Source organism: Ranitomeya variabilis, chromosome 5, assembly GCF_051348905.1.
Source record: "Ranitomeya variabilis isolate aRanVar5 chromosome 5, aRanVar5.hap1, whole genome shotgun sequence".
NCBI lineage: Eukaryota > Metazoa > Chordata > Amphibia > Anura > Dendrobatidae > Ranitomeya > Ranitomeya variabilis.
In genome coordinates, this window is record NC_135236.1 from 105,779,303 (window position 1) to 105,791,886 (window position 12,584).

General features: G+C 46.6%; 1 protein-coding gene across 2 annotated transcripts in view; it reads left to right on the top strand.

Moving 5' to 3' along the window:
• Window positions 1-9,225, top strand: part of LOC143775227 (hexokinase-2) — a 40,779-nt gene extending 31,554 nt beyond the window's left edge. For both annotated transcript variants that reach the window (XM_077263105.1, XM_077263106.1), the window contains exons 12-18: window positions 24-143; window positions 1,166-1,261; window positions 1,670-1,769; window positions 3,558-3,741; window positions 6,395-6,550; window positions 6,900-7,133; window positions 7,483-9,225. In XM_077263105.1, the coding sequence (XP_077119220.1) occupies window positions 24-143; window positions 1,166-1,261; window positions 1,670-1,769; window positions 3,558-3,741; window positions 6,395-6,550; window positions 6,900-7,133; window positions 7,483-7,627 (1,035 nt within the window). In that variant the 3' untranslated portion in view covers window positions 7,628-9,225. The remainder of the gene's footprint in view (window positions 1-23; window positions 144-1,165; window positions 1,262-1,669; window positions 1,770-3,557; window positions 3,742-6,394; window positions 6,551-6,899; window positions 7,134-7,482) is intronic.
• The last annotated feature ends 3,359 nt before the right edge of the window (window positions 9,226-12,584 follow it).

Sequence of the window (12,584 nt, forward strand, 5' to 3'; positions counted from 1 at the left end):
GTATTATCTGTCCTTTATTGCAGCTGTTTGACCACATAGTTCACTGCATTGCCGATTTCCTAGAGTACATGGGGATGAAAGGAGTGTCTCTGCCCCTGGGGTTCACCTTCTCCTTCCCGTGCCATCAGAATAGCCTGGATGAGGTAATTGAGGCGATGGTTGCCGGATGTGATCTATTATCGGATGATTGGTCCTGATCTGATCACTAGTACAGTAGAGCTGGCCATACCCTGCTGAACGTGTCTGTGATTTCATTGTGGAGAGGGGAATAAGCCTCAGTCGGGCACTAAAATTCACGAGCCTGATTCTTTCTCTCTGGTGGTGTGTGGCCATTCCAGGTGCATACAAGATGGTCGACCATGGTCGTCCGGCTGAAATCTCCTGGTTTGTCCAACGTTAATCTAATGTGTATGGCCACGTTTAGGGAACAGTCAGTCAGACTGTTATATAACTCAGAAGAGGATGACAACGCAATGCTCGGACTGGCCAACCTGAGTGTGACACCATGTATTTCTATGCAGCTATCACGCCGACAGCCAGTCCGAGCATTGCGTTGCGATCCTCGTCCAAGTTATATGACCGTCTGACTCTTCATGTAGTCTGTACAGCAGTAAGATATGGTTGTAGCAGAGCGGAGTTCTGCCATCATGGTCGTCTTTCTGCAGCTTTACATTGGACTGCAGGTAAAGCCATTTCATTATCACTATTGTGCGACATAACTCCTTTAGCTCCAATGAGTCAATGACCGAGTCAGCTCTGCTACATCTATTCTGTGAACATCCATTCTTGGCAGTGTCTTCACCGTCACACCCTTATGACCCACTTTCTGAGTATGTATATCGTCCTTTTTGCAAAACGGAGATCAATATGATTATGCGAGCTTTTCCCACTGAGCCTAAATCCTATAATTTTCACCAGCATTGTACAGTAATCGCTGTGGATTAATCGGCTTCTGAAGCAATCAAAGATTTTCTTAAGTTCTAATAGTTCAGTTGAGTTCAGCTAGAAAACCCCAGAAAGCGCGAGAGGCCACGACTGAGTATATGAGCCTGCTGTATGGGGGCCTTGGTGACTACTCTGCCGCTCTAGGACTTCTCTTCTTCATTCCCCGTCCCACAGCTTTCCGATCTCGGACCATACAAATATATGTAATGTTTTTCCATAGGGCATTCTCCTGAAGTGGACCAAAGGTTTCAAAGCATCTGGCTGCGAAGGAGAAGATGTGGTAAATCTTCTGAAAGAAGCCATCCATAGACGGGAGGTAGGTGTCCGGCACCAGGAACGTAGGAGACGCAAGACTACACGGAGTCGTGCAACCAATAACCTCTGTGCACCTTGTCTGTGACTTCTTACATCACTATTCTAGAGCTGCCATTTTGCTTTAATAAGCCGCCAAGTCGCGTGTGACCTGTGATTGGTAGTGAGTCACCTGCGATCAGCGCCATAAAACTATGACGCTGTCGTGTAGACTTGGCCGTATTCTGTCAGTAAGCTGCATCGCTGGTGAGCAGATTCTACAATATATACATTGGGCCTGTTTGTCCTCGCCCAGAACACTATATAGTGGCCGCCTTCTTCTGCCAGGTCTCAGAGTAGCTGCAGGGGATTTAACCTTGTTGCCTCCATTACTTATGTTCTCGTCTTCACTCATCTGTTCTTTTATCCATAGGAGTTTGACCTGGATGTAGTAGCTATCGTCAATGACACCGTGGGGACTATGATGACTTGTGGCTATGAAGACCCTTATTGTGAAATGGGACTGATTGTCGGTAAGACAGAACATTGCCCTGTGGTGTAAGCCGAGGCATAACCAGACTGGGAAACGTTGTCTGTCTTTGTACAGCATTAGGGAGAAGCCATGCCGATGTGCACTGGTCCTCTTAGGCCTTATTACTAGTGATGAGCAAATATACTCGTTACTCATGATTTCCCGAGCACGCTCGGGTGTCCTCCGAGTATTTTTTAGTGCTCGGAGATTTAGTTTTCATTGCCTCAGCTGAATGATTTACATCTGTTAGCCAGCATAAGTACATGTGGGGGTTGCCTGGTTGCTAGGGAATCCCCACATGTAATCAAGCTGGCTAATAGCTGTAAATTATTCAGCTTTGGCGAAGAAAACTAAATCTCCGAGCACTAAAAAATACTCGGAGACCACCCGAGCATGCTCGGGAAATCGCGAGTAATTAGTATATTCGCTCATCACTACTTATTACTAGTTATTGCTGAAAGGAGTTTTGCCCAAAATCCAGCTCCACTACGTGGCACTAGTGAGACTGTTTTTCTTTCTTTCCTTCTGGGAGGGGGCTAATTTACAGGTTTTCCCCATACATAATAAAGCCAATATATTAGCCGGGCATCCCATTCATCCGAGAAAGTACCCTGAAACTGCTGTCTACCGATGGTTGTCTGGATTAGCTAATATGTCCAGTCATGCTGTAAGGGTCTGATAATTGACGTACAAGGTATCTTCCATAGGCAAAACCAGCTAGATCATTTTTATTTTCCTCAAGATAATTAATTTGCAAGCCTTCGTTAATAATTCATTGTCTTACAACGTGAATATCTGTCAAACAAAGCTAAAGAAGGCCTGCATAATATACATTTTAGCATAACTTGATCACCTACAGAATATTATCTGATTTCTTTTAATGTTTTGATGATGCTGAAGTGCAGGATAGACATTGATTGCTGAACGGATGCAGGAATCACAAAGTTTTGCATTGCTTAAGGTGGTGTTCCAATACCTAGGAAGCCCTTTAGAAACATCTTTAAGCCCTAACCACTTGTGTAATTTATTAGTAAATTTTTATTGTATTTACTCCCTGCAACGTTTCATTGCTTCCCTGTAGTATCTATGACCCCTCCTGAAACAGCATGTCATCGGGGTGGCGGTGCTTACCACAACTAGTGTCACCACCGTCCCCTGATGACATCCTGGTTCAGTAGAAATAATTGAGAAGTGACCCGGCCTCCTTATTGAAGGTGCAGGTAATGGGAGAAAATGAACTTTATTCCTCCCGGGAGACAGCGGCTTTCAGTCTTACAGGTGTGTCTGGTTGGCTACAGTTACCACTCGCTATACTGAGAGAGGCGGCTCGCCCCGCCACTGACTGACGGCTTGCTCTGCGCAGATGCGCTGTCTCATGAGGTACCTGTGTCGGGAAGTGTCCACAGCGCTGCTCACGGTATAGTGATGTGAGCGGTGACTATCTCCGCTCTGTGCGTGCCTTTGACAAAGTCGGCAAATCCTGAAGGGATAAAAGTTAATTTCCCCCCGGCGGCCATGCTCTCAGTAAGGCGGCCAGACAACAAGGGAGCACTATTAACCCTATATCTACAGGCTAATACTGTTTGCGGACAAGTTTTCTTTAAAAGAGCAGGACCATTATTATATATAGAGTTACTGGCTTGAGAAAAAAATAGTAAAATTCTTCAAGAAGTGATGGGAGTATAAACCGTCTCCTCGTGTTTGACAGGTCATTACTCTGACTAGTTTGTGTACTCGTGTATATGGGTTTTATATGGATCATCGTTTTCTCTTCCTTTCTGCTCCTCAGGTACTGGCAGCAATGCTTGTTACATGGAGGAGATGAGAAACGTGGAGCTGGTAGAAGGAGAAGAAGGCAGGATGTGCATCAACATGGAGTGGGGAGCGTTCGGGGATAATGACTGTCTGGAGGATTTCAGGACGGAGTTTGACAGAGCGGTGGATGAACTGTCGCTGAATCCTGGCAAGCAGAGGTATGTTACCTAGTACAACAAATAGCCCGAATCCAAGAACAACACGTCTGCTCACAAGCCTAATGAGCTGCCATAGACCCGCGCTGGGCTTATGTAACATGCAGTGTTATTACAGCTGCCGGATTGTCTTGGCGTCCTCTTCATTACACAATATTATTGGTGTCATACTTGCACAAAGGAAGGTGGGAGATGAGAGGCCCTGCCTGAGCACGGGTGAGAGGCCCTGCCTGAGCACGGGTGAGAGGCCCTGCCTGAGCACGGGTGAGAGGCCCTGCCTGGGCACGGGTGAGAGGCCCTGCCTGGGCACGGGTGAGAGGCCCTGCCTGGGCACGGGTGAGAGGCCCTGCCTGGGCACGGGTGAGAGGCCCTGCCTGGGCACGGGTGAGAGGCCCTGCCTGGGCACGGGTGAGAGGCCCTGCCTGAGCACGGGTGAGAGGCCCTGCCTGAGCACGGGTGAGAGGCCCTGCCTGAGCACGGGTGAGAGGCCCTGCCTGAGCACGGGTGAGAGGCCCTGCCTGAGCACGGGTGAGAGGCCCTGCCTGAGCACGGGTGAGAGGCCCTGCCTGAGCACGGGTGAGAGGCCCTGCCTGAGCACGGGTGAGAGGCCCTGCCTGAGCACGGGTGAGAGGCCCTGCCTGAGCACGGGTGAGAGGCCCTGCCTGAGCACGGGTGAGAGAGGCCCTGCCTGGGCACGGGTGAGAGAGGCCCTGCCTGGGCACGGGTGAGAGAGGCCCTGCCTGGGCACGGGTGAGAGAGGCCCTGCCTGGGCACGGGTGAGAGAGGCCCTGCCTGGGCACGGGTGAGAGGCCCTGCCTGGGCACGGGTGAGAGGCCCTGCCTGGGCACGGGTGAGAGGCCCTGCCTGGGCAATATTGTCACTTTTCTGTATTCACTTTACATTACTCTTAGGAACAGTAATATAGTGGTAGATGAGGTTTAAACAATTTTGGGACACTATTTGTTGTTCCCCTCTCTTCCTGATGGGGCAGAACTGCTTCTGAGATCGGATATCGGTATGTTCACTTCCAACAAATAGGTGCAATTGCAAACACATGTAGTGCAGCGTATCTTTAAGCAGTTTTGATAAGATTGAAAGTGATCCCCTTATTCATCTATCTTGAAGAAATAGGGGGTCGCGCATATGCACCTCTGCTCCATCCATAGGCTATGGACAGCCAAACACTCGTCTATCTGTGGCAGTCCCATAGACAGTGAGTGGAACGGAGGAGTGCAGGCTTGACCTCCATCTTATTCAGATGGGACACCACAAGATCACTGGAGGTACCAGCAATCAGATCCCTAGTGATCTGTAACTATATCCTATCCATAATTTATTACCCTTTTATGGATGTATCTGTCTTTATCTGTCCATCTATGATTCAGAGACATTTTAAACGCAGATGGAAGATAAAAATGAATACATCCCATAGATGCCTTGAAAGATCCCATCTGTCAGCTATCCATCACTGTAGTGTAGCAGGGTTTGTGCAGTGAGACAGATAGGCAGAGACCACAGAAAGTTCCACATAAGTGGTGTCTTTATTTTTATAACTCACATATAAGGAGTGATATCCTCCGGATCGCAGCTGGGTTTCCACAAACATAGTCCTGAATGGCACCGTGTCTCTTGGGTGCATTAGCCGCTTTGAAGTCCCTGGTTCTGTGTTAGCTCCTCACAGACCTGGATACACAGAGCCTCCTGCTCTGCAGCTTGCAAACTCCAATCTGACACATCCAAAGCAAAACTGACAGATTTAACTGGAATTGTGGTTACGGTATAGAGCCACTTCCACAACCTGAGTGGAGAGAGGGATTCGCCTCACTACCAAACCTGCAAATCCCTCTAAAAATAAAAACCCTTAATGGGTTTTCCTAAACATCTGACTGAGTAACTATTTGGACCCAATCCATACTTTCTTTTATTTTGCCTTGTGACTCACTAGCATCCTGTTGTGAACACAAGACACTCCAGTGGGTTTAATAGGATCCTGAGGGACACATATCGACCCTCGCATATGATCCCCCTCACTGCCTCACATCGCCTAAAGGCTTCTATGTTTAAAAAACAAAACTATGGGGTTTTTTTTGTTTGTTTGTTTTTTTGACAGGATGGCACAACATTTGTATTAAATTGGTATTGTGGTGAATTTTAGAACTCCATGCAATCCAAGGAATCACTTTGTGAACAAATCTGTAAACTGGGTATCCTGCTGCTGAGACCTCCCAGCATCTGGCTGTAAAGTGAGGAATCCTGACCGCAGGGTTTTAATTAACTACAGCTCCACCATTGCACAGTTCTCACTGATGACCATGGCCAGCAGGTGGAATAAATGGATGTAGCCGTTCCCCTAGTAGAAGAGATCAAACCAGCTTCTGTCTTTATAATAGATAAGGGGCCTAATTACAGGACCTTAGGCCTTAACCCCCTACTATAGGACAATACAATAGGATATCTGGTTTAGAAAACCTAATAAATTGTCCATAACCTTTAAGACTAATATATATGAATTTTTCTTTTTCGCATGTAATGCGGGAGGTAGATCTTATCTCTTTGGTTGAGGTTGGCGGGATGTTTCAAGTCGTAATAAACTCCTCTAAAAATATCCATTGTTTAATTGCCAAGCTCATTAGTAACCGGAATCTGTCTCCTGCAGGTTTGAGAAGATGATCAGCGGCATGTACCTGGGGGAGATCGTTAGGAACGTCTTGATTGACTTCACTAAACGGGGGCTGCTTTTCCGTGGAAAGATATCGGAGAGGCTGAAGACGAGGGGCATTTTTGAAACCAAGTTCCTGTCTCAGATTGAGAGGTGAGTGATTGTACTTCTAGATTGTAAGGCTAGGTTCACATTAGTACAGTACTCCCTATCAGGATTTCTGTCAGAATCTTCAGAAAACCATTCCAACGGGATCCCTGACGGAGCCATTCGCTTGAATAAAGCGGACAGTCTCAGAACCACGGTTTGCCGCAGTTTCTCGTCAGCTTCATTTAAGTGAATGGTTCCATCAGCATACAGGGTTTGATTGTGACAGAAACCCTTATGTAGATGTAATGCTTGGCGCAGACCCCTGTACTACTGTGAACCTAGTCTTGGCCAATATGAAGCAACTCATGAGTCGTGGGCCATACCTTATTTGTTTCTCATCTTATGTTGGCAGTGATCGCTTGGCATTGCTTCAGGTTCGCTCCATCCTTCAACATCTCGGCTTGGACAGCACATGTGACGACAGTATCATTGTAAAGGAAGTGTGTACGGTGGTGGCACGGAGAGCTGCTCAGCTTTGTGGGGCTGGAGTAGCTGCAGTCGTTGACAAGATCAGAGAGAACCGAGGGTTGGAGGCCCTAAAGGTCACTGTGGGCGTAGATGGGACCCTTTATAAACTTCACCCACAGTAAGTTATCTGGGCATACAATTACCGTGCTGATTCCTACCATCATACAGTGCCCAAATAACACTGATATACAGTGCCCAAATAATACCACCATACAGTGTCCAAATAACACTGATATACAGTGCCCAAAAAACATGGCCATACAGTGCCCAAATAACGCCGCCATACATAGCCTAAATGTAACGACTAATGCTAGTAATAACATCAAATGTATGGCATATATTCATCCTAGTCATTGATTTTATTAATGACTTCACACATTATAATACACACTATGCAGTTTTAACTGGTTGCTCCTGACATGTTCAGAACCATTTATACATTTTTATCTATTTTTTTCCCCTTGTAGCTTCTCTTCCATCATGCATGAAACCGTGAAGGAGCTTTCTCCAAAGTGTCAGGTGACATTTCTCCAGTCTGAAGATGGCAGTGGAAAGGGAGCCGCCCTCATCACGGCCGTCGCTTGCAGGGTTCGGGAAGCAGGACAGCGTTAAAGAGAAGAGGAGCCAAAAGATATATATATAATTTTTTTTAGCACACTCCTGTACAGAGACTTATTACCGGTTCCTTACAGCCTCAATAACTTTTGTCTCCAACCCTTGGGAAGGGTCACTTAGTTGGATGCGGCTCTGGTGACAAGGAGCCAAGCCCAAACCCAACCAGGGATATGTACATAGGTCAATTTATTTTCTTTTTATAGAATAGACTCTTGGAAAAAGGCCACAAAGATTATACATAAGAAACCAAGCCTGGTAGATATTTACATATATATAATATCGTATGCGTGCCCCCTCAGCCTTCATAAAGAACCCGTTGGCTCATTAGTTTAACAATGATTTCTCCTGAAACCTTCCCCATAGACATGCATGCTCAGCTTGGCCAAACGTGCATGTATGCCGAATAGGGAGAGAAAAGTAAGCACCTCCGGTGATAGCTAATCTACCCAGAGGGCAAAAGTAAAGGGTGTGAACATTTACCATGTCTTCCTCCTGTACCGGACATCTGACGGGGCAATCTCAGGAGGCCTCCATATTCATTAGATGGTCGGAGGGTCCTGACAACTTTTTTGTAATGTGTTTGGACTCCTTTAATCTGCTTACATGTAGAATCCGTTTTCCTCTCTTTGGGTTTGAGTTGGGGTGACCACCTTTACATTTCAAGTATTGGTCACAGGAAGTTGCTATATCGCAGACTGCCTCTCCATTCTGCACAGACTTGTTTTAGGTTCCCCTAACTATAAATGGAGATAAGGCTTTAAATTTTGCTTTTTATCTGGGTGAGCAGAACATTAGGTAACGCTGCATAGGAGAAAAATGCCTTAATTTACTTTTTTTTTAAGGAAATATTAACCCTTGTATTTTCCAAATAGTCTATTTCTGTAGTTTTCTGTGTCAGTGAATGTGTAAATGGATGTATACACGTGAGTCATGATATCCTGCAAGACTTGAAAACCTCATGCAGCCTTGAGGACTGTACATTGTGGCTCTAGGAATAAAGCTTTTGGGATTAGTCTCGGGCTAACGCATAAGTTCAGCAATAATTCATCTCTAGGGTGAGCCACCTCCTAATGGACCATGTATGTGTGTGTTTTTTTTTGTTTGTTGTAGATTATTATAATATTATAATTGTTATTATTGTAATATTAATTTATGTTCAGCTTATGTAGGATGCTAGAGGCACGTTACCGGTGTGAAACGCCTTGTAAACCCTTGAATGCTGCTCTTTCCCAAAGAATCACAATGTAGGAACCATCAGACTGATGGAGAATTGTCTGTGTACCGGCCGCAGCGTCTGCCATGCGCAGAGTTTACTTTTGCTACGTATAGACCTCACTATATATTTTGTAGTTGTACAGGTACGTAAGACTCTTCCCCTAACTGATGGTCGCCACATGGGACGTGGAGACCCCTCATAGGATCTGACGGTGGCGCTGGTCGGGGTCTGCTCTCCGTGCACTGTATCACTGTCCGTCTGGTAGACTCCATCGGTTTCATGTACATAGTTCTAGTTGTGTTTTATTTATATTTGCTATTTTATTGGCTTTTCTGTACCTGTAACTTAATAAACTTGCTGAATGCTTTATAGAAAGATGAAATATGGCTGGATCTCCTTTTTTTTTATTGTTTAGTAACAAACGTGAAGGGATTATTCAGGTCTTGGATACAGATAACCAATCTTTACACGTTATAAGACTTTTTAACTAGATTAGTAAATCTGTCCTAATGTGTATGGCATAGATTCAGCATTGGGCACGACAAAGCATATCTGAGTGGGCCCCTAAGATAGCCATGTTTACAGCTATGGAGATTTAGCGTATTTATAGGGGTATAGTGGGCACCTCAGCAGAACGCCATGCTGATATGGAATAACGTTCACTACACAAAGACCAAAACCGATATTACAGCCATAGGCTGCCGTCACACCAGCAGTATTTGGTCAGTATTTTTCATCAGTATTTGTAGCCAAAACCAGGAGTGGGTGATAAATACAGAAGTGGTGCATAGGTTTCTGTTATACTTTTCCTCTATTTGTTCCACTCCTGGTTTTGGCTTACAAATACTGATGTAAAATACTGACCAAATACTGCTAGTGTGACGGCAGCCATACACTGGTAGAATTCACCTATTCATGTTGACTTTCCCAGGAAATTTGATTTGCGGAGAAGTTATTCCTCACCAATTTAATGCCCCTTGTTGTTTTTTTTTTGGGGGGGGGGGGCAGGGGGGGGTTCCCCTCAGAGCATAATAAACAGAAGAGCAAATAAAAAATGTTAAAAAAACCCCTTATACTCGCCTCACCGATCACATCTCTGGCTCCTGCGCTCCTATCCATCATCCATCCGGTCCTCATGGCATCTTCAGCTCGCCGCTGCTCACTGATGATGTCCTTTCTGATGGGAGTCTTTCACTTTTGCCATATTTTTCACCTGACCCGGATCGTCAAGACAAATTCTCCCAGCTACGAGTTAGCAACAAAGATACAGCTGACTGTTCCCAAACGACACAAATTCCTCATCCTGCTGACAATCCCAAAGCTGACTCACCCTGCTGCTGCAACCATATGTGTCCCCTTTACTGCGACTGCTGTGCTGCGCAGTAACGGCTCCTAGTACGAATACCCCTTGTTGGTGCCATCTAGACCGTAAAATTGCCACCTACAAATAATAATGCAGGAGGAATTATTTTAATTCCATATCTGCCTCCTAAAAAAGTGATAATGTTCCCTGTGTGCTCCTTTTGAATATTATAATACCCTAAGTGCCCACTATAAAGTAAAAATGCTCTTTAAATGCTCACTTAACAATTTTATCCCCAAGCACACCTAAAAGGTAGTAGTGCCCCCCTGAGTGTTCCTTTAGTAATGAATTCCCCCTTAGTGCCCCCAAAAAGTCAAAAATGCCCCCTGCCATGGGTCTAGTGCGGCAGAGAGGGGCCAGAAGACCGCAGCGTCATCCTGCACTGATTAGAAGCAACCTATCAAAGCAACCTGGGCTTCCATAACACCTCAGCAGTAACACAGGTTGATGACTTCCATGCCTGGCCGCATTAATGCAGTAATTGATGTGCAGCGCCCCAGAGTCCTGGTCATTGCAGTACTGATGCTCCGCCGCTAAGGGGGGCTATGGTACGTCTGATGGCACTGAAGGAGTTCTTCTGACCAGGTATCACAGACACCAATACATTTCACAGTCTGGCCTCCAGGGGAAGCTAAGGGTTCTATGTATTAGGCCACTCCTCACAATCTGGTAAAACTGGGGGTTAGGCAGGAAGTTAGAAAAGAAAGCTGACTGGGTTGGAACCAGGCAACACCTTGTGGCAGAGGGTGTTGTAGGGGAAGATTCAGAGGGGTCCCTGTCAGGGGTGGGATCCTGACAGAGGCCTAGCGACCAGAGAGAACGTTACGGGACCGCGCCTGCACGATATAGCGGCGGTACCCCAAGAAAGGACAAGAAGCGAGATTTATTGTGCTGAGTGAGAAACGAGATCAACGCAACAAGGAGAAATACCAGTAGGAGTCGTGCTGTAAGATCGAGGCAACATCCTACTGAGGCGCGTAACCGGTGGCCGGAACGCCGAGGAAGTATAGAGCTCCAGGCCAAACTTCAAACCTATGGCAGGACAGTCAGCTATAGGCGGGCTGTCTCACACCAATCACCTATGAAGACATGGGGGGCATACTAGGAGAAGGGCGACACTAGGGTCCAGGAAGAGCTCCGAGCCTACCCGTCATACGGGTGCATCCTAGCCATATCATCTGGGGGACGAAGAACATCATAATACAGTTGTGAGGGAACACGAGAAACAGACACAACAGTTGTGGGGACTATCCCGTAAGCACAGCAGGGGAGGACCGCAACACACAAGCGCTAGAAGGTAGGCACAGATTTCCACCTGTAAAGGGAACTCTGGAGGTGCCATCGGACCGGCCGGACTTGCGCAGCCTGGTTAACCGTATTCCGGACTGAGGACCCTGAAGCCTTCAGTAAAGAGGTAAAGAGACTGCAACCTGGTGTCCTCGTTATTTACTGCGACCGGCCCTGCACCGCACTACCACCATCATCCACATCTATTATTTGGGCGCCCCTCAGCAGGGTCACGGACCGGGTCTAGCCACCGTGACAACCCCAGAACAGAGACTCCGAGGCCCGGTACCGGGTACCCCTCGGCCCTGCGACAGTGGGGGCGCTGCAGATGCAAAAGGAGCCCCGACCAAGTATTGAGTGCATTTACTGAGCATACATTTCAGTAGGCCAAAATTTTGGATTTTAAGATACTTTTTCACGCTGGTGTTATAAAGTATTCTAAGTTACTGAGATAATGACTTTAACAGAAATAAACACTTGAAATAGATCACGCTGTTTGTAATCTATATCTACTATATAATTGTCTAAGGGGTACTTCCATCTTTCTGTCTCTCTGTCCTTCTGTCTGTCACGGATATTCATTGGTCGCAACCTCTGTCATGGAATCCAAGTCGCTGACTGGTCTCGCCAGCTGCCTGTCATGGCTGCCGCGACCAATCAGCGACGGCCACAGTCCGATTAGTCCCTCCCTACTCCCCTGCAGTCAGTGCCCAGCGCCCGCTCCATACTCCCCGCAGTCACCGCTCACACAGGATTAATGCCAGCGGTAACGGACCGCGTTATGCCGCGGGTAACTCACTCCGTTACTGCCGCTATTAACCCTGTGTGACCAAGTTTTTACTATTGATGCTGCCTATGCAGCGTCAATAGTAAAAACATCTAATGTTAAAAATAATTAAAAAAAATATAAAACCATTACATACTCACCTATGCTGTTCTGATCTGGTGACCTTGGAGCCGCATGAAAACTTTCTCTGGAGTCGGTGGAACCTGTACTGACTGCAAATCCTGAACTAACACCGCAACTAGAAGTAGCCGTGGGGTGTGCCTAACAAACCCTAGACACCTCGACACAGCCGGAGGACTAA